Genomic DNA, 18,343 nt, shown 5'->3' on the forward strand with positions numbered 1-18,343 from the left:
CACAAAGAACCATGAAAATTATTCCCTTTTAATGATACATTTGTACAGTGTTGACACTTAACATGCAGCCTTAATCACAGACACTGTTGGTGTTAAGTAGTCCTCCAATAGAGTTTACTGTGAAGAAGTGGCAACACTCCATTTTGAGTGTTTTTTCACGCAAGACTCTTTGCCCTGTAAACTGCCCAGACACAAATTAATCCTGTACAACAACATACAAGACCAAAGGAAATATATCTACACATATAGTATCATCTACAGTTATAAGTCTAAATTTAAAGACTACATACAAACTGCTGATGCCATGCCGGTCATCGGTCATCTTAGTGGTTTTGAAAAGTTATATTATACATGTTCTAAACATGAATAAAAACCTAATTACATTGTATCGCAGAGACAGAACTGAAAAGTACAAAGAAACCCTGTCCTTGAGTCCAAACCAAATACTTAACATGTGTACACATTATCAGAGAACAGGTCACATGACATTTCCAATTTCCAATACAAAAGTGCATTTGATTAAACATGTGATAGTACCAATATATGCAGGGCCTGGGAGTAGCTGGGTCGGGGATAGAGTCTGGAGGAATGTACTAATGGTCAGTACATACAATCCAAAAAAAGTATGGTCAAAATGACTTGAATGCAGACTGTTAAATGTAATAGACTGGGTTGAAGCATATTCTTCTTATGGCCTAGATTACAGCAAAAAATGTCATATTACACTTAAAATCCAAATATTTTCTACTTGAACTGAATTAGAAATTATTTAGAAAGAATTAGAAATAAATAAAGAACCTCCACCAATTTTCCCAGTATTTAATTGACTTTATTTCAAGAAAACTGTAATAATAAGAAATTGAATCTGCCAAAATGTGCAATTTTCATACCCCATTGGTGAAAAGGTTGGTTGGGAATCAAAATTACACAATAGATATAGATAGATTATGTGATTTACATGATTTACTTAAACTAAGATTGTCAATTCAAGTCATTTCAACAGATGTAGACATTCCTCTTTTTGTAGTGTACTTTAGTGTTCAAAGTGACAACAAAAGTTACAGAAATTGCAGCCATTTTCTGTTAAATACATTACGCACTGTATATACAAAAGTATAGTTATTTTATGTTTGATAGTTTTTTGATGAGACACATGCTCTTGTCTCCAGTGCTCATGGTCAGTAGTACAATAATTTGTATGCACACACATACCATCAGAGCAGAATGCCCTGGTTATTAAAGCCATTATCGACACATCATATTGCTCAATTTTGATAGACCGGGTCAACAATCCATAATGAAACATTTGTTACTAATGTTAAGTCTCCTCGTAAGCAAATGTGTGATGACCAAATGATTTCTAACAACATTTAATTAGAAAATGCAATGTTTCCCAAGAATATGTTTCACACACAGACACACTATGAAAAGACTGCCAGAAGAGGGAAATAACATGTTTTGTGTATATTTGACTACCTCAATTGTTTCAGTAGGAAGTTCTGGAAAAAAATGTGTATGTGATATATGGAAGTCAATCCAAATACAAGAGAGGATTTAGCTTGAAAGTAGAAAACCATCTAAATCAGAAATGACAAATTGAAGGTAAAGTTAAAATTAATCTAAATCAACTAAGCAGAGTTGCCCCGTTCTGATTTACATTACAGAGCTGACTGATGCCAGAGCTGAGACCAAAGGAATTTTGTTTTACTTAAAACATCAATAAGGCCTGGGTTACGGTCCAAACGATGTCATTAATAAATGAATGTGTATAACTACGGTATGTATATTGTTGAAAAAAAAAAGTTCTTAGATTCAGTCTAACCCTGAACAAATATCCTGGTTCCAATACTCTGGTATTTTCCCCACACCAAGAAAATATATACTCTAGTATGGGTATTGGTCTCATATGGACATGTGGTATTGGTACATCTACAAATGTGTCAACATTCCTCAAATCGAGGTATTCTAAGAATTTACTTTAATTTTCAAGTCTTTTCATATCATGCAGAAATTCAATTATTGCAGTGCTGTAATGGATGTCCCACTTCCACATTTTACATTTGATGTGCCCTCTATCCCCTGTCCCCTACTCTCAGAAGCACAAATGTTATGAGGAGAGTGAAATGCTGGACGGGGCATATTAGAGGGATGAGGGCCTGGACATGGAAGAGGCTGACTCAAACAAGGGGTGTGGGGACTGTCCCTCTCCGACTGTCCTATCCTGCCCTTTCCAAAGAGCTTCCTGGAGCAACTCTTATCTGTGTCTGTGTCTTATCACACACTGGATTTAGACATGTATGGAACTAGTACAGCAAAGTGTACACAGTTAAGCTCAAAATGGATTTTGATGACTAAAACATTGTAGAATACAGACAAAATGGAATATTTTGTCATTTCAGTTAATCAATCTTAATTTGTAGAATTGTAATGTGCAGAGCCAACCTGTTTCATGTGGAGGCTTCAAGTTCCAGGTCATGTCTAAGGAGTCAGAAGGTTTGGGTCATCATTCTGGAGTTGGATAGGGCTAAAATGCAGTTGATATTACACAGGGGTGGACATCTATGGGGGTTGTGTTCAAATCAGTAAAAAAAAGTTATGAAAAAAGGAACTATATTCTGAGGAAAAACTTGAAGATCCAAACTTAGTTTGGATCTCATCTGAGCACCACCCAGAACACATGTCATAACCAATGAAGGTATTTGAATTATATATAAGAGAATGTCTTGGTTTTCTTCACTTTTGCACATTGATGGTCCCTTTACCAAAGAGCACTTTTCATCAACTAAATAGAGAGGCCCAGTTCTGATTCAGATAGCGATTCTATTTTCCAATCAGATGTTATACTTACTTGAGTAGTAAGAGGAAAGTGCTCCTTGTTATCCTTTGTTCACAACCCCAAAACATGCCTGAAGTAACACAGCCAAAACTACCTAGAACCAAAAGTCAAAAACTTTAGGTCAGAAAAGAGTTAGCACTTAAATATACTTTAATTAATATGTTGTGAATTTTGGGATAAGATTACTTTTAAAGGGCCCATATCCTGTTATTTTCATTATTTTATGTTTTTTCCTCACCAAAAAAAAAAAAAAAAAAAAAAAAAAAAAAAAAAAAAAAAAAAATCACACAAAACTGCATATTGCATACTTAGTGTTCTTTTTTCTCATGGAAAGTACTCTGTTCCACCTTGTGATGTTATGTGGCAATACAGGAAGTTTTTAAACTCCATACACCTTCACCCTGGAATTGGCAGTCCCTCTCAACTAAAAGTAAAAGGTAGCTGACATCACAAGGTGGAACAGAGCATTTTGAGCTTTGGAGTTGTAGACAGACTAATAATAAATAGTTACTCAAACATGCTTGAATGATGAGGTAACAACATTATAACATGACTTAAAGCTCACAAGAGTCACATTTGTACAATATAGGCCCTTTAAGATTAACCTCCTAATTGATACTTAAATTTGCTTTTCTGAATGTGAGGGAGACCAAATCAAGAACAAGATCTCATGTGATCATACACTGTACAACATACTTAACAGAAAGCATTGTTGTAATGCCACATAGTAGTGGGTTGTAGTACCCCTTGCTAGTCACACACCGTAGTGCAGCTTTCTCATATAATTACTCTGTGTAGCAACCAGTGGTTAGACAATTACCAACTGCTAAGCTCAAACAATATCTCAGTAGTTTACTTACAGGCAAGTCCACAGGCTGTGCACTATGTAAAGTTATTTACAGGGGCAGAAATTCACTAAAGTATACATATACTACGTGTATATGTATATGTGTGGAGACACTTTTTCATTTAATTTTCTTTTTTATTTCCATGATTATTTGACATTGTAGATTCTCACTGAAGACATCAAAACTAAAAAATTACACATTTGGAATGTAGCAAAAAACAAAAAACAAACTCAAAATAGCCACCCTTTACTTTGATCCCTGGTTTGCACTCCTTGCATTTCTTGACCCTGACATGGCACACCTGTGAAGTGAAAACCACTTCAGGGTAATTCATCATGAAGCTGGCAGAGAGAAGGCGAAGGCTTTGCACTGCTGTTGAAAAAGCAAAGAGTGGATACTTTGAGGGTTTTAATATAAAAGTTGTAAAAATTTTGTTAAGTTATTTAACTTTTTTTCACAAAATGATTCCATGTATCTTCTTCATATATTTGATGTCTTCTGTAAGTAGATAAAATGTAAAAAGTAGTAAACTTAAAGAAAACATGCACTGAATCATAAGGTGCCTCCAAACTTTTGACTGGTATTGCATGTAGGTAATGAAGGTGGAAGAAAAACAATTTAGAATTATAAGCATTTGAAGTACCAAACATACCCTCTCAAAAAGTGATAAAAACTTAAAAAACATACAGATTAAATTATATAAATATTAAATGAGAAAAATGTTTTGGCAATCTCTCTTTAAAAAAAAAAAAAAAAAAAAAAAGGACAGGTGAGCTGAAGAGGAAGAGCGACACCCAAGTTGGTGTTCCTGGTGTATGTACTCAGCTGAGGGACATCTCAGCCTCGGACAGTACCGGGGTGGAGCTGTTGGAGCAGTTGTCCGTGCTGCGTCTCCAGGACCTCTGGGTGGGGGTGGAGGAGGGGGTGGAGCTGTTGGAGGGGGGTCCAGAGCCCACCTTAGGGCTGCTGTGGTGGGACAGGCCACTCAGCAGGCCCTCCTTGCTCTTGTGATTGAGCTCTGATTGCAGGCAGCGGCAGATCTCTTCCGGTAGGCCCTGGTACTCCTCGTCCAGGTCCCTCTGCAGCTGGCTCTGGAGCTGAGGAAACATTACACAGTGCAAAAATTATTCAACCACTTAAAGTAGACATATGAAAGTTCATTCAGCACAAAAATATGTATAATCCCCTTCGTACTCTACGCTCACTCACAACCAAGAGGCCACATATTCACATAACAGCGTTTCAGGTATGGGCATCTGCTACTTCTGTAATTCTGTACTCACTTCTCTCTGCACTGCCTTGCCTATAACCATAGTTTCTATGGTGGGTATTGTTTCTCATGGTTCCCATATATCAGCTCATTGGTTTCTGTGATTGTTGAGGTAGCGTGATATTTCAGCACGATATTTATTGGGGCATCGTACCCAGTCTCCGGTTGAGGAGTTGATATTAACTCCTCTTGGACACGGCGTCCTGACTCCCCTTTGCTGTAACATTTGTGTTGTCAATCTCAAGTTATGACAGCAGTTGTCGTTTGTGGATGTTGGAACACTTGGAGTGTGGGTTTCAAAGTAACCATTTTCCCATATAACCCCTCTGACTCTGATCACTGGAGTGATAACATTCCAAAAGAGCCTTGTTCTTGCATCTTGCCCTAGTAGCCCATTTCTCATCAAGGTGTAAGGTATTCTATATTCAAGAATTTATGAAAAATATTTCCAAGTTTTTACTAGGTCTTAATATTGGTGAAGTTTATAATTTTACTTTCTGGTTGGACATGGGAGCAGATATGAAACACGTGGCCCTTTCCCAAACTCTCCCTAACCCTCAGCCCTAACCCCTCGCCCCTAACCCCCCACACTCACTATGAAGTCCCCTTCAAAGCTCCTTTCATTCCTGCATACAGCACTAGGCTTTCAACGGATTTCACTAGCTCCAACTTCTATTTGAGTTTAATGGCAGCAGGCCTCTTAATGGTGCATTATATTGTTGAGAGACTTATCCATGCATTTGTATCCAGTAGGTTAGACTACTGTAATGGCCTACCCACTGGCCTCTCCAAACAAGCGAGCGAGTTAAGGCAGCTACAGTACATCCAGAACACTGCCGTTCGTATATATATATATATATATATATATACACACACACACACACACACACACACACATATCTTCTTCTTTCTTCACAAACGGCCACTTAACAATAACCCACCAAACCAAGTCAGAATTAGAAAAACATGGAAAGCACTATAATATGCAATGTATGCACTTACTGCTGTGGGCCTGTTAGATATAGCTGTATTGAATGCTTTGTGAGAGAGGTGTAGTGGCAGGGTGCTCTTACCAGGGGAAGCTGCTCGTCGATGTGCTGCAGGACCTCCCTCTGTCTGAGCAGGAGCTTGTCCTGTCTCCGGGTCTGTGCCTCCTCCAGCTGTGGACAGAGACATTAGACCTAACAGGGGAAACAGGGGGACAAGGGTGACAGGAAAACAAAGGGGCAGGGAGACGAGAGGACAGGGGAGTAGCGGAACAGGGTCGGGTGGATGGGGCAGAAAGACAGGAGGACAGGGCAGAAGGACACGAGGGCAAGGGGCAGAAGGACAAGAGCGCAGGAGGACAAGGGGGCAGTAGGACCGGGGGACAGAGGGGGAGTAGGAAAGGGCAGCAGGACCAGAGGAGAAAGGGGCAGGAGGACAGGGGGACAGGGGAACAGGGGGAGAGGAGGACAGTAGGGCAAGGGGGCAAGAGGACAGGGAACTTACCCTGCGGATTAGAGACACAGAGTCATGGATGTGCTTCTTATTGATCTCATTGAGTTCCCTGTGAGACAGACACAGGAGAATGAAGCAGCCAGCCTGCCTGTCATTCATGCCCCTCACCTTCTCCTTCCTCTCCTTACCCTTCCTCCTCCGTCCCCTCCTCTTCCTCTTCATTCTAGCCACTCAACCATCATAAAAGTATAATATATTATGCCACTTAGCTGTATAGATGTAAAGGCAATTTTTTATTTAAGTCTTTTCAACGAGGTAAACAATAACTAAGTTGTTTGAACAGGCTTAAACTGTACAACACCAGCAACAGAAGCAAAAGACGAAGTTAAAATCTGTCAACTGGACAAATTGTTGTAATGTTTCGCTGCTCATCCAAGCTGCTTCTTCAGTTCTGAACTTGTCATAGTTCTACCTGTTTGCTTGTTTTCTTTCCTCAGTCCGGCTCCATTTTTCAGCCTGTTCCAGCCCTTCTTTTGTTACCTCCCTGGTTTCCCAGCAGCTGCCTCTCATTGTGCTAATCAGCTCAGGGTAGCCTATATATACTGCTTCTGTTCAGTTAGTTCTTGCTAGATTGTTGACTAGACAAGAGCCACTTTCAAGCTCCTCTGATATACTCTCTTGTTTGCATTTCTGCAATTCTGTGCCCGCATTTATATCTGTTGGAGTTACCTGTTCCTGAGTTTATAGGTCCAGCCTGTTTCCCCATTTGAATCCCCAGTGTGGAAGAGCTTTTCGTTGACATTAAATAAGACTTTATTCCTCAGTTGTTTAGTCCCTGATTTAGCATATTCTGAATTACCTGCTTAAAGGACACTTTCTGTTGTAGTTTGAAACATTTGACGGTTCACTTCGTGTTGCATTTGAGTCCAATTTACCGGTGTGACAGAACAATCTAGCCAGTATGGACTCAGTACACGATGAGAGCCCCATGGAGCGGCTTGCTAGACTTGAAGCTAGCATGCAGCAACACCAGGCTGAGCTAGCGGCTGCTGCTGTAGCAGCTCGTCAGTCCACTGCTAGTAGCAAACAAAACATAGCTAATTTGACAGCTCAGATCCAACAACTAGCAGTCACTGTTACCCAGCTAGTCACCGCTGTAGCTCCCGTTCCACCTAATACCGCCCCACAACCTTCTGTTGAGGTGATTGCGCCTGGCCCTGTTTCTGAACCTCAAGTGGGCGCACCTGAACGCTATGGAGGAGATCCTGAAGGATGTAATCCTTTTTTGACCAACTGCTCCATTCTCTTTGCCCTGCAGCCTCACACATTCTCCACTGAGAGAGCCAAGGTGGCATTTGCCATCAGTCACCTTACGGAAAGGGCGCGGTTGTGGGGAACGGCTGAGTGGGAGCGCCAGACAGCTGCTTGTGCTTTTTTTGATGCTTTTGCTGGGGAACTGCGCAAGGTGTTCGGGGTCGTGTCCTCTGGACCAGATGCAGCTGGGGGTCTAATGGGGGTGCGACAGGGACTACTCTATTGAATTCCGGACCCGGGCCCTTCAAAGCCAGTGGAATGTTGCCGCTCAGACTGATGCCTATCTTTTGGGTCTGAGTGACTACATTAAGGATGAGTTGGTTTCGTATGATCTATCCTCTGATCTTGATAAACTGATTGAGTTGGCAACCAAACTTGATCGCCGTATTCAGGCTCGGCGTCTTGAGAAAAGACAACGACTTCCTGATCGACGCCCTACTCCCCCGTCCACGTTCTCCATTAGGTCCGGTCAGCCACACCTTAGCTCCTCTGGTGGGGGGTTCAGAGCCTATGCAGGTGGGCAGAACCAGTCTTTCTCCTGAAGAGCGAGAACACCGCCGGCAGCATAATCTTTGTCTTTTCTGTGGTAAGCCCGGCCATTTTGTTTCAAAGTGTCCAGTAAAAGGGCAGGCTCATCAGTAGAAAGGGGAATACTGGTGAGTCTAACCTCTACATTTTCCCCTGTTAAACGGCCTCAATTTCAAGCTCACCTATTGCTTGAGAGTGGTACTCACACGGTGACCACTCTTATTGACTCTGGCTCTGACATAAGCCTTATTGATGAGAACCTGGCTCTGCAGTTAAAAGTAAATCTTATGCCCCTTCCAGCACCTGTACCTGCTAACGCTCTGGATGGCAGACTCTTGGGCACCATAACACATCGCACGGTCCCTGTTCGCCTATTACTGTCAGGCAACCACCATGAGACAATCCAGCTTCATGTCCTGAAGACCCCTCAGCACCCAGGAATCCTCGGTTTCCCGTGGCTTCTCCATCACAACCCCAATATCAATTGGTCTACAGGTTCCATTACTGAGTGGAGCCCATCCTGTCATCAGATCTGCCTTAACCAGGCCATTCCAGCAGTACAAAACACTGGCAACTCTGGTCCGCAACCAGACCTTACTGGTGTTCCTGAGGAGTACCACGACCTCCAAGAGGTTTTTAGCAAGACCAAGGCTGCATCACTCCCTCCACATCGTCCGTATGATTGTGCCATTGACCTTCTGCCTGGAACTTCTCCCCCTCGTGGTCGTATTTACTCCCTCTCTGGGCCTGAAAGAGAAGCTACGGAGAAGTATGTTAATGAGTCTTTGGCTGCAGGAATCATTCGTCCATCTTCATCTCCCCCTGGCGCAGGTTTCTTCTTTGTTGAGAAGAAAGATAAATCCCTTAGACCTTGCATTGATTATAGGGGGCTAAACAATATTACAGTCAAGAATCGTTACCCTCTGCCACTCATCTCGTCAGCTTTTGAACTCCTGCAGGATGCTGTGATTTTCACTAAACTTGACTTGCGAAATGCCTACCATCTCGTCCGGATCCGTGAAGGGGACGAGTGGAAGACTGCATTTAACACACCCACAGGACACTATGAGTACCTGGTTATGCCATTCGGTCTCACAAACGCCCCCGCCGTGTTCCAAGCCTTGGTCAAAGATGTCCTTCGTGACATGCTTAACAAGTGTGTTTTTGTTTACCTTGATGACATATTGATCTTCTCCAAGTCCAGGCAAGAACATATTCATCAGGTACAGACCGTACAGCAACGCTTGCTAGCCAACTCACTTTTCGTCAAAGCAGAGAAGTGCGAGTTTCATTCCACATCTGTAGCCTTTCTGGGATATATCATTGGTCAGGGAAGTGTTTCCATGGATCCCTCTAAGGTACAGGCCGTTTCCTCTTGGCCTGTTCCTGAGTCCTGCAAGATGTTGCAGAGCTTCCTGGGGTTTGCAAACTTTTACAGACGCTTCATCCGTGGCTATAGTTCTGTTGCTGCTCCCCTTACAGCGCTCACCTCCTCCAAGGTGCCCTACAAGTGGTCACCAGAGGCGGACGTGGCCTTCAAAACGCTGAAGACCCTCTTCACCACAGCGCCCATCCTTCGAGTTCCTGATCCTGAAGGGCAGTTTGTGGTCGAAGTAGACGCCTCAGATGTAGGCGTGGGTGCTGTGTTGTCACAGAAGGCACCCGATGACCTCAAGCTACATCCCTGCGCCTTTTTCTCCCGACGTTTAGCACCTGCAGAGAGGAACTATGACATTGGTAACAGAGAATTACTGGCTGTAAAGTTGGCTTTAGAGGAATGGAGACGCTGGCTTGAGGGTTGCAAGATTCCATTCTTGGTCTGGACCGATCACAAGAATCTGGAATATCTTCAGTCTGCTAAATGCCTCAACCCCCGACAGGCCAGGTGGGCATTGTTTTTGAACAGATTTAATTTTACTCTGTAATACCGTCCGGGTCCACGTAACACGAAGCCTGATTCTCTGTCTCACCAGTTCTCCACCTCTGAGGGCCCCACTGCTGAACCTGAAACCATTCTTTCTAATTCCCATATGGTGGCTACACTCACATGGGAGGTGGAGGAACGAGTAAGAGGTGCTCTGGAAGACCAACCTGGTCCCAGCACCTGTCCCAGCAACCTTCTTTATGTTCCACAGCATCTCAGGTCAGACGTTTTACAGTGGGCTCACAGTTCCAAGCTCACCTGTCATCCTGGCATCCAGCAAACTAAGGAGGTCCTGCGACAAAGGTTCTTGTGGGGTACCCTGGAGGAAGACACCAAAGACTTTGTCAATGCCTGTCAAGTCTGTAACCAGTCCAAATCTACTCACCAAGCGCCTGCCGGCCATCTTCTTCCTCTTCCTGTTCCTCACCGGCCTTGGTCCCATATATCCCTTGACTTTGTCACTGGCTTACCCGTTTCACATGGACACACCACTATCCTGTCTGTTGTTGATCGGTTTAGTAAGATGGCCCATTTCATCCCCCTGGCCAAACTTCCATCGGCCAAAGAGAGAGCCGAGCTCATGTTGCAGCATGTTTTTCGGCTGCACGGACTCCCCACTGACATCGTGTCCGATCGGGGTCCCCAGTTCACCTCCATCTTCTGGCGGGAGTTCTGTTCTCTTCTAGGGGCCACGGTTAGCCTGTCATCTGGCTATCACCCTCAGTCCAACGGCCAAACGGAGAGGATCAACCAGCAGATGGAGACAGTGTTGCATTGCATGGCCTCAAGGAACCCTTCCTCTTGGTCCCAGCAGTTACTGTGGGTCGAGTACTCTCACAACACACTGAAGAGTTCTTCCACTGGGTTTCCCCATTTCAGTGTGCTTACGGGTACCAGCCACCCTTGTTTCAGTCACAGGAGAAGGAAACGTCATGTCCCTCTGTTCAGGCCTTCATCAAGCGCTGCTACAGAACCTGGAGACAGGCTCAGACCGCCCTTCTCCGCACAGCACAGCGCTACGCTGCTTCAGCTAACCGCCGAAGATCGAAGGCTCCTGTTTACCAAGCCGGTCATATGGTTTGGCTATCCACTAAGGACCTTCCACTGCGGGTTGAGTCCAAGAAGCTTGCACCCAAATTCATTGGGCCCTTCGAAGTTGAGAAGATGATCAACCCAGCGGCTGCTCGCCTCAAGTTACCCAGAGCCATGCGTATCAATCCGACATTGCATGTCTCTAAATTGAAGCCTGTCTGTGAAAGCCCTCTTGCTCCTGTTTTACCTCCACCACCGCCAACACGTCTGATTGACGGGGAGCCTGCTTATACTGTGCGGCGCCTCCTGCGTTCCAGACGTCGTGGTCGGGGCATTCAGTACCTGGTTGATTGGGAGGGCTTTGGTCCAGAGGAGCGTTCATGGGTGCCCGCTAGCTATATCTTGGACCGACGTCTCATTGCGGCCTTCCATGAGCAACATCCGGGTCAACCTTCAAGGGGCTCAAGGTCTCATGTTTTTCCCTCCAGTAGTCTTGGGTGATCTATCAGAGAATAAATTTGTGGCTGGCAGTGGGTCTCGTTCTGTTAATTTGTGTGATTCTGACCTGTTTGATAAGTTTTGACCCTCCTCCAGGGCCCCCTCCACCCACCCGGCTCTGGCTTTTGATTTTGGGACGTTAGGAGCCGTCCCTTGAGAGGGGGGTTCTGTCATAGTTCTACCTGTTTGCTTGTTTTCTTTCCTCAGTCCGGCTCCATTTTTCAGCCTGTTCCGGCCCTTCTTTTGTTACCTCCCTGGTTTCCCAGCAGCTGCCTCTCATTGTGCTAATCAGCTCAGGGTAGCCTATATATACTGCTTCTGTTCAGTTAGTTCTTGCTAGATTGTTGACTAGACAAGAGCCACTTTCAAGCTCCTCTGATATACTCTCTTGTTTGCATTTCTGCAATTCTGTGCCTGCATTTATATCTGTTGGAGTTACCTGTTCCTGAGTTTATTGGTCCAGCCTGTTTCCCCACTTGAATCCCCAGTGTGGAAGAGCTTTTCGTTGACATTAAATAAGACTTTATTCCTCAGTTGTTTAGTCCCTGATTTAGCATATTCTGAATTACCTGCTTAAAGGACACTTTCTGTTGTAGTTTGAAACATTTGACGGTTCACTTCGTGTTGCATTTGAGTCCAGTTTACCGGTGTGACAGAACTTCAGAATTTTGTCCAGTTGACAGATTTTAACTTCGTCTTTTACTATGGATCAGACCTGGACGACTGAGGGTTTACAAAGTAAAATTAAAGCCGCAAGCGGCATCGAACTGCCCTCGCGGGCCGTGCTTCGCACTCGGCCGACCCCGCACTCCCTGTGGATGGCGCTAACGCGCCGCTTGTCCCTTTTTTATTGCGGCTTTGGGCTGCACTTGTCACCAAACAAGTCAATTTGTGCTGATGCACAAAATGCAACAACATGGGTTTTCCAGGCATCGCCATGGCAACACCGAACAAAATACAAACTTGGCCCTCCAGACTTTTTTGATGGGGACGACCTGAAGAATCACTGTGCCAAATTTTATGTTCGTCGATGACGAAAATAAGTCGTTATAAGACTTTGAAATGTACGAAAATTTGGAAATTTTCCCATTAGGATAACATGGGCGCTTTTGCGCATCGCCATGGCAACCCAGTGAAAAATATGACTTGGGGCTGATTGACTTTTTTGATCAGGATGACATGACGAGTCATGGTGCCAAATTTCACATTATTCCATGAAACTAATATTTTTCCCATGAATGGGAAAAATTTGGAGGTTTCCCATTAGGATAACATTGGCAGTTTGGCGCATCGCCATGGCAACACGGTGCAAAAGACGACATAGGTCTGATTGACTTTATTGATTGGGATGACCCAATGGAATTTTGTGTCAACTTTGGTAACATTTGGCAAAACTAAATTTTCGGTCCTCCATACAAATGTATTAGATGTTCTGTAGGGGGCGCTATCGCGCCAATTTAGTTTCTGTGATAATGAGTAGCTTTAGGCCCGAAAGTTTTACAACTGATTCGAATTTGAGCAAAATCGGGCTTTGCATGTGCAAACGGGAGCAAATTTAGACTTTTGAAAATTGCAAAAATTCTGATGGAATTTTGCGGCTTCGCCGCACGGAAACCTTGAAAGGGATCATCATAAATTGGATAACTTTTGATGCCCCACTTGTCTAGATGATGTACAGTGAATTTCAGCCCTGCAGGTGAAGCGCCTTCAGAGGAGTTGACGAAAATGCGAGGTCAGCGAAAACGCTGACTCGGCATTTTGGAATTTTCAATCCAAGATGGCCGACTTCCGGTGCGTCAGAGGGCGTGGCCATTATAACATTTTTTGTTTGGCATCACTTGAAGAATGCGTGTACTGAATTTCGTGGCTCTACGGCAAAGTTGACGTCGCGACGTCTCCCATTGACACAATGTATTTTGACTTTTGCAGGGGGCGCTGTCGCGCCATTTTTTTATGCCCAATGATGCACCACATAAAAAAATAAATTTTTCGGCAGACCTGAATTTTGGGCAAAATTTGGTGAGTTTTTGAATATGTTCAGGGGGTCAAATTACTGCTCAAAGAGCAGAAGAATAAAAAAAAAAAAAAAAAAAAAAAAAAAAAATAATATTTTTAGCAAAAACAATATATCCGATAACATTAGAAACACATATTATACGTTTTTTGAAAGCTCTGGACCTTCCCCACGTCACCGTGGGGTCAATGGCGAATGACGAGCGCTAACGCGCTCGTCATTCGCCATGACGTCGGGGTCCGCCATTGACCTCCCATTGACTTCCATTCATTTTAGCAGTAACAAGTATGGCCCATGCCTGCGGCATGGGGGCTTGGATAGGGCTCGATGCCAGGAGTGTGTTTGGTGACATGAGCGCTTCGCGCTGCGTCAGCGTCAACATTGAGTCAATGGGCTTCGCCCATTGACTCAATGTTGACGCTGACATGCTAGCAAAAACAAATATGTATGTCCCATGCCTACGGCATGGGTTGCTAGGACACAGGAGTCTGTGCAGGGGGCGATGGGGGACGACTCCTCCTATTGACTCCTGTTAACGCATGAAGCCCATTGACTCGATGTTGACGCTGACATGCTAGCAACAACAAATATGCAAACCCATGCCTACGGCATGGGTTGCTAGGACACAGGAGTCTGTGCAAGGTCGCGGTGCTGCCACGAAGTGAAGACAGTCTGCAACGATGAGTGCGAAGCACTCATCGTTGCGGAAGCAATAGGCCCTACGCCCTGTAGGGGCTCGGGCCTAAAAAAAAAAAAAAATAAAAATAATAATATTTTTAGCAAAAACAATATATCCGATAACATTAGAAACACATATTATACGTTTTTTGAAAGCTCTGGACCTTCCCCACGTCACCGTGGGGTCAATAGCGCTCGTCATTCGCCATGACGTCGGGGTCCGCCATCGACCTCCCATTGACTTCCATTCATTTTAGCAGTAACAAGTATGGCCCATGCCTGCGGCATGGAGGCTTGGATAGGGATCGATGTCAGGAGTGTGTTTGGGGACATAAGCGCTTCGCGCTGCGTCAGCATCAACATTGAGTCAATGGGCTTCGCCCATTGACTCAATGTTGACGCTGACATGCTAGCAAGAACAAATATGCATGTCCCATGCCTACGGCATGGGTTGCTGGGATACAGGAGTCTGTGCAGGGGGGGACGACTCCTGCTATTCACTCCTGTTGACGCATGTCAGCGTAACTTCGTGAAGACAGTCTGCAACGATGAGTGCTTCGCACTCATCGTTGCGGAAGCAATAGGCCCTACGCCCATTGAGTCAATGGGCTTCGCCCATTGACTCAATGTTGACGCTGACATGCTAGCAAGAACAAATATGCATGTCCCATGCCGTAGGCATGGGACATTGCTAGGACACAGGAGTCTGTGCAGGGGGCGATGGGGGACGACTCCTCCTATTGACTCCTGTTAACGCATGTCAGCGTCAACATCGAGTCAATGGGCTGACATGCTAGCAACAACAAATATGAAAACCCATGCCTACGGCATGGGTTGCTAGGACACAGGAGTCTGTGCAAGGTCGCGGTGCTGCCACGAAGTGAAGACAGTCTGCAAGGATGAGTGCTTCGCACTCATCGTTGCGGAAGCAATAGGCCCTACGCCCTGTAGGGGCTCGGGCCTAACCAGCAACAGAAGTGGATGACATCTCCACCACACTGCTACAGCCGCTTGTCTCAAGTATTTTCACAGTAATGAATTACACTACTACATGCCTTCATAACATATTACAGTAAGAAAGTACTTGGCTACTAATTTAAACCCAACACTGCTCCTCACCCGTCTGTCTCCTCACACCCCCTCCTCAACCCACCCTCGCCCTCTCCTCACACACTCACGCTTCAGCCTTGTCCTTGTCTCGGCTCCTGGCCTCACTGATGCTGTTCTGACGCTTCCTGTCCAACATCTTCTGCAGCTCCTTTTTCTCCCTGAGGACACATTACAGGACTACAATGTAAAAACTAAGTAAATAATACATCATTTGGTTGAATAATTTTCACACTGCCACTAGTTAGGTCAACATAAAAGAGCATTCGTAGTCTCGGAGTGGCTTCCCTCTCAGTGGGGGCAAGTGCAGTGTGAAAGTGTGAAACCTCGTGCCAACCTATGCAGTCCTTTGTCACAATAAAAGTGCTTGGAATTGGGTAAAAAAACACTCAAATATATATACATATACATTTGTATGAATGGGTTTGGCGATTAGCTGATGGCTCTCATGTGGCTCATGGTGTTCATTCATGGTGAATGATGTATAGTGCAAGTGACAAAGAAAAAAAAAAAAGTGGAGTAAACAGAACTAAATCTAGAGCACACTGGGGTTGGTCCACAGATTACACTAACAAGTGTGAAAACAAACTAAGACTCTACTGACAATTAATCAACCAAAGGTGTTTAGCCTGCACGGTAGCATCTGTAACCCCTACTTTATACTAACTGCAAAGGGGGTATTTTGAACACCAACTACGACAACTATGGCGCGTATTTGACCAAAGCAACACGGTTTCATATGGGTTCACGTGATGACATATAATGATGATACATAAATCCAATCCAATCCACTTTATTTATATAGCACATTTCATAAACAAATTGTTTCCAAAGTGCTGCACAGAGACAAAGTGACATAAAAAAAATAAAATCAATAAAATCAATAAAACACATAAAAATAAATAAAAGAAATAAAAGAAAAGAAAAACACAGAGGACCACACAACTCACGCGGTGTTAAAAGCCAGAGCATAAAAGTGGGTCTTAAGACGAGACTTAAAACACTCTACAGTGGGAGCTGTTTGAACGTGGGGGGGCAGGGCGTTCCACAGTTTAGGTCCAACCACAGAAAAGGCCCTGTCCCCTCTGGTTTTAAGTCTGGTCTTAGGGACCACGAGCTGGAGCTGGCCCTCAGACCTCAGAGCGCGCACCGGGATGTAAATTTTGATGAGGTCCGAGATGTAATCTGGGGCCAGACCATTCAAAGCTTTAAAAACAAACAATAAAATCTTAAAATCAACTCTAAAATTAACAGGAAGCCAGTGCAAAGACGCAAGAATTGGTGAGATATGATCGTGTTTTTTGGTTCCTGTTAAAAGTCGTGCAGCAGAGTTTTGGACTAACTGCAGTCGGTAAAGCGAGTTTTGCGAAATGCCAGAATAAAGTGCATTGCAGTAGTCCAGGCGCGAAGAAATAAAAGCGTGCACGACTTGTTCAAAAAGTTTAAAAGATAAAAATGGTTTGACTTTGGATAAAAGCCGCAGATGATAAAAACTAGATTTTAAAACGCCATTAATATGCTTGTCAAATTTAAAATCGCTGTCTATGGTGACGCCAAGGTTGGTGACTGTGGGACGCACATAATTTTGAAGAGGTCCCACATCCGTGGGGGTACTGCCAGAGCCAAACAGTATAACCTCGGTCTTTGCTTCATTCAATTTTAAAAAGTTTTGGGCCAACCAAGCCTTGACGTCACATAGACAGTCGAGTAGGGGTGTCAGGGAGCAGTAGTCTTTTTTAGAAATTGGTAAATAAATCTGGCAATCATCTGCGTAAAAATGATATAAAAGGCCATGTCTTTTAAAAATGTCCGCAAGCGGGAGAAGATAAAGTGCAAAAAGAATAGGCCCCAGAATTGAACCTTGGGGGACTCCGCTCACAAGTGGGGTGAAGGATGAGGTAGAGTCCCCCAGCCTGACTGTGAAGGACCGCCCTGTTAGGTACGACCTAAACCAGTCCAGGGCAGTCCCCCTGACACCCACACAATATTCAAGACGGTTTAAAAGAGTTGAGTGGTCAACTGTGTCAAAAGCTGCAGTCAGGTCTAAAAGCACTAAAATGGCAGAATTACCAGAGTCTGTCATTAAAAGCAGGTCATTTAAAACCTTTAAAAGTGCAGACTCTGTGCTGTGAAACGCTTTATAGCCTGACTGGAAAGTGTCCAAAGTTCCGCTTGCATCTAGGAAAGGCTGCAGCTGTGCAATGACAGTTTTTTCTAAAATTTTCGACACTAAAGGGAGTTTAGAAATTGGTCGATAATTAGATAAAATTGTAGGGTCAAGACCAGGTTTTTTGATCAAAGGCTCAACAACAGCTTTTTTACAAAAAGAAGGAACAACACCAGAATACAGACTGCTGTTAACAATCTCTTTAACAACATTTCCAATAGTTCCCCAAACCTCTTTAAAGAACCGAGGTGGGACTGGGTCTGTGGGACAGGAGGATGGTTTAAGTTTATTCACTATCCCTGTAAGCACAGACAAAGACACAGGCTCAAACTGACTAAAAACATTTGAGCACTGAGTTGTTATGGTGAGGTTAGAAGAAAGAGACAGAGTAGATAAATTAGCTCTAATATCCTCAACCTTACTATTAAAAAAAGATAGGAATTTCTCACAAGTGTCCCACGTCATCTCCAGTGTAGTGGATGGATTAGGGTTCAGAACAGAACCAATTGTTTTAAAAAGAACACGGGGTTGACTGCAATTACTTAAAACGAGTTCAGATAAAAACTTAGTCTTTTCAGCTTTAACAACACGCTGATAGTTTTTCCAGCTGCATTTGAGTATTTGATAATTCACCTCCAATTTATTATCTTTCCACTTGCGCTCAGCTTTACGGCACTCACGTCTTGC

General features: G+C 44.1%; 1 protein-coding gene across 1 annotated transcript in view; it reads right to left on the reverse strand.

Annotated features, from left to right (window-relative positions):
• Positions 1-3,113: 3,113 nt before the first annotated feature.
• The window catches only part of plcb3 (phospholipase C, beta 3 (phosphatidylinositol-specific)), a 272,787-nt gene continuing 257,557 nt past the window's right edge, over positions 3,114-18,343 (reverse strand). The window contains exons 31-34 of the mRNA XM_033983597.2: positions 15,561-15,650; positions 6,446-6,503; positions 6,028-6,114; positions 3,114-4,781 (exon numbers count right to left, since the gene is read on the reverse strand). Of these exons, the coding sequence (XP_033839488.1) occupies positions 4,506-4,781; positions 6,028-6,114; positions 6,446-6,503; positions 15,561-15,650 (511 nt within the window). The 3' untranslated portion in view covers positions 3,114-4,505. The remainder of the gene's footprint in view (positions 4,782-6,027; positions 6,115-6,445; positions 6,504-15,560; positions 15,651-18,343) is intronic.

This window comes from Periophthalmus magnuspinnatus, chromosome 18 (genome assembly GCF_009829125.3).
Source record: "Periophthalmus magnuspinnatus isolate fPerMag1 chromosome 18, fPerMag1.2.pri, whole genome shotgun sequence".
Taxonomy (NCBI): domain Eukaryota; kingdom Metazoa; phylum Chordata; class Actinopteri; order Gobiiformes; family Gobiidae; genus Periophthalmus; species Periophthalmus magnuspinnatus.